Source organism: Mustela nigripes, chromosome 1, assembly GCF_022355385.1.
Source record: "Mustela nigripes isolate SB6536 chromosome 1, MUSNIG.SB6536, whole genome shotgun sequence".
Taxonomy (NCBI): domain Eukaryota; kingdom Metazoa; phylum Chordata; class Mammalia; order Carnivora; family Mustelidae; genus Mustela; species Mustela nigripes.
In genome coordinates this window covers 67,308,140-67,311,831 of record NC_081557.1, presented here as the reverse complement: position 1 = coordinate 67,311,831, position 3,692 = coordinate 67,308,140, and the positions used below count along the sequence as shown (strand labels likewise).

Sequence of the window (3,692 nt, the reverse complement as noted above, 5' to 3'; positions counted from 1 at the left end):
TGCGGGACTCGATCCCAGGACTCTGAGATCATGACCTGAGCCGAAGGCAGCGGCTTAACCCACTGAGCCACCCAGGCGCCCCTGTCAATATTTATTGACAGTTGCTTTCTTTCTACCTTTCTGAGCTCAGAAATATAGCAAAGGCTGCTAACTGCCAATATTCATTCTTCTTTCGTCACCTAGACTTTAGCTGGCCATCGAGCTACTCAGTTAGAGAACACATGTCCCAATCTTTTCCTGCAGCTAGCTAGCTGTAGCTCTGGGACGAAGTTCTGGCCCACAGGAAATGGCTAGAAGTGAGGCCTGCTATTTCCAGGACACATTCCAAAAAGGACCCAAATCTCCTCTCCTCTTGCCCTTGCCCTTTCCCTCTGGCAGGAGCACAGGGGTGGAAGCTGAAGCCATCGCTTCGGGTCCAGACATAAAAATCATGCAGGGAGGATGGCAGAGCTGCCCTCCCAGTCCTGCGCTACTTATCCCAAAACTTGTCCATGAAACAGAAATAAACTTCAATCTTATTTAAACCACTGTATTTTTGGGGTCTCCTTATTATAAGACCTTAGACTCGAGTCTAACAAGCACATTTGATTTTCTTAGTTATACAATGAGAACAGTACCCAGCCAGGCTGTTGCAAGATGTGTGCAGCAAGATCTAGAAAACTGACCATTGTTCTTACCCAGACCTGTGCAGCTTTCCTTTAGCCTGATGTCAAAGTCATGATCTGAGCAGAACAACTGAAAGGAGTTATTATTGGAGTGGTTTGACGAGTGCAAGTCAGACACAGTCAAGATTAGGCACTAGAGCACCACTCCTACCCACTGTCCCTCCCATGTTCACCCCTCACCTGCCCCCGCTTCCCAGTCCCCAGCTTTGGGGTTAGCCAGTGGCCAGCTGACTAATGAAACAACAGGAAAAGAAACCTTTGTGGTCCTGGTGGCATGGAAGGGGTGGGGACAAGATATCTGTGAAAGGGAATTTAATTTTTTACAGTGCGGAACGCTATACAAATTTTATTCCTTATCTCTTCATGAAACCTTTGGTAAAATATCCAGTTCTTATTGTTGTATGGGAAGCCAAATCTTTTTTTTTTTTTTTAAGATTTTATTTATTTATTTATTTATTTATTTGACAGAGAGATATCACGAGTGGTCAGAGAGGCAGGCAGAGAGAGAGGGGGAAGCAGGCTCCCTGCTGAGGAGAGAGTACAATGTGGGGCTTGATCCCAGGACCCTGGGATCATGACCTGAGCTGAAGGCAGAGGCTTAACCCACTGAGCCACCCAGGTACCCCCAAATCTTTTTATTTTTAATTTTATTAAGTTTTAAAATTTTAATTCCAGGATAGTTAACATATTGTTATATTAGTGTCAGGTATACAATAGAGTGATTCAGCAGTTCTATACATCACCCAGCACTCTTCATGATAAAGACACTTTCATCCTTTTCACCTATTTCACCCATCCCACCACCCACTTGCCTTCTGGTGACCATCAGTTTGTTCTCTGTAGTTTGGAGTCTATACTGGCCAAATCTGTTATGAGGTTATGTTTACAGACTGAGCTCAGCCTTAAGGGCAAGTGTGGAGGGAAACCTGGGATACTCAGTGCAGCAAGAAAGGAATGAACTGGGTGGGACATGCTGGGAACCCAAGAGCCCGCACATTGGCCTTTGTGGGCAGCCATCATCGTAAAACACCAGAAAAACTCACTAAAAGTTGGAAAATGGTGATTTTCGAGTACAGACCCATAGTCAAAATTGGAGAGATTCACACCATAGGTTCTTGATTAGAATCACTTGAATTTTTCTCCATCTACCTCACCAATACTAATCGGTACATCCTACTATTAATATTCCAATTTCAAAATTCATTATCTGAGAGTTTAGGAGATAGTTAAAGACTTACTTATTAAACAGAAAATTTTCAATCAACACTTACCCCATCGCATTATGGGTTTGGTTCTCCATGTCAAGAAACTGTTGCATCTGGTTTGTGTCTTGATTTTTAATCTGTTAGGGGGAAAATGATCTAGATCACTAAAACGCTTACTTTATCAACCTTTGAAACAGGAAAATTCTACTACTGGCAAACCATGGTGTGTGTGCTTCTCCAAGGGTAGTAGCTCTTGATTCTACAAAATGTAGAAATTTGGGCCTTTTTAAAAATCCCTCCCCTGTATTTATGACATCGGCTTAGTCATAAGTTGAAATAGGTGGTATTGGCTGAAACGAGCGTTCACTGGCTATTTTCTGAAGAACAGCTTGATGCCAGGTACCTTGCAAAGCGCTCATCACAAGAGATGAGTAAAACAATTCCTGCTGTAGAGGAGTTATAGCTAAATGTTCTCAAACTTTCTTGTCCCTTAAAAGTTTGCCTTTTATTTGAGTAAATTCTCTCTTTGGCCCTTTCTGGGCTTTGTTAGAATGAATATACCACGAGATTTAGGACAAAGGGATTAAGAGTTGCCTAAAAATATAAATCCTACAATTCCTCAGTGGCTTTGTGGGCACCTGCTTATCTGGATGTTAGTACTTGCCTAAATTCTAAAAAAGAAAAGAAAAGAAAGATAAAAAAAGTTTTCCCAAGCAACAAAGTTTTAATTACAACAACAACATATGAGGATAAGTGGACAAAGTACTGAGAAGAACTTCAGCTGCTCTGAATCACTGAATTGAAGCCACTAAAATAGCATTCAAGATGGTAGAACGAAGAGGAAGGCTTCCCAGCTCACATCATTTCCAAATTAAAGGAATTTAAAGAGAGGCTCTGAGACTCTGTGGAGCGGAGAGGTGCGTAGCAGGGATGGGGAGGGAAAACTTGACAGAACAGACAGATGAGTAAACTGATTTTGCAGGTTCTTCCAATCACTCACTTTAACGTCAGGGAAACTGAGGCACAGACAAGCTAGTTGACTTGCCCAAGGCCACAAAGCTAGAACCTACACCTGCTGACTCGGGGAGACCCGGCTCTGGGTTCTGCGCTCTGCGCTCCCCTCGGGACATCCGAGGCTCTCCCCGCCAGCGCGCGCCCCCGCCCCCCGGACTGCGCACGGTTCACGTCCAGCCCCCCAGCGCAGCAGCTGGCCTGTAGGGGTCCCCCGGGCCTGGCCGAGGAGCGAGGTCGAGGGCGGAGGGTCGAAACCGGGTCCCGGGGACCAGGGCGGGTTACCTGCGCCGCGCCGCGCTCTCCCGAGAGGTCTGAGGCCCCGGGAGCAGGAACGCCGGGGTCAACCCCAGCCCGGCCCGCCCCCAGGGGCCCCGCCGCCCGCCGCCGCGCTCCCGCCACCCGGGCCCGCCCGCCGCGCGGCCTCCGAGGCCGTTAGGGCCTCTGCCTCCCGGCCACCCTACGGCCCGCCGCGCCGCCACTGGTTGCCATGGCGACGCGGCCGAACTCGCGGCCGCCGCGGCCGCCTCAGGGAAGGGGAGCGGGGGGATGGGCTCGGCAGCCGCCGCGGAGCACCCTTGCTGGGTGGCACCGGGGTCCTCGCCCTCCCCCGGTTACCCGTGCGGTCTCTGCCCCCTGGACAGTCTTCCCCGAGACCGTATCCTGGGTCCTTTCCTCTTCTTGGCTCTCCCTAGCCCAGGGTCGGGCACCCAACAGGGCTGGAGAAATATTTGTTCAGTGAAGGAAGGAAAAGTGGGGGGAAGGATCTGAATCCACGTTTCTTTTCTTTTCTTTCTTTCTTTCTTTCTTT

At 48.4% G+C, this 3,692-nt stretch overlaps 1 protein-coding gene across 2 annotated transcripts in view; it reads right to left on the bottom strand.

The window, feature by feature from the left end:
- Nucleotides 1-3,265, bottom strand: part of DEUP1 (deuterosome assembly protein 1) — an 81,590-nt gene extending 78,325 nt beyond the window's left edge. For both annotated transcript variants that reach the window (XM_059391689.1, XM_059391699.1), the window contains exons 1-2: nucleotides 3,167-3,265; nucleotides 1,937-2,007 (exon numbers count right to left, since the gene is read on the bottom strand). In XM_059391689.1, the coding sequence (XP_059247672.1) occupies nucleotides 1,937-1,983 (47 nt within the window). In that variant the 5' untranslated portion in view covers nucleotides 1,984-2,007; nucleotides 3,167-3,265. The remainder of the gene's footprint in view (nucleotides 1-1,936; nucleotides 2,008-3,166) is intronic.
- Between the last annotated feature and the right edge of the window lie 427 nt (nucleotides 3,266-3,692).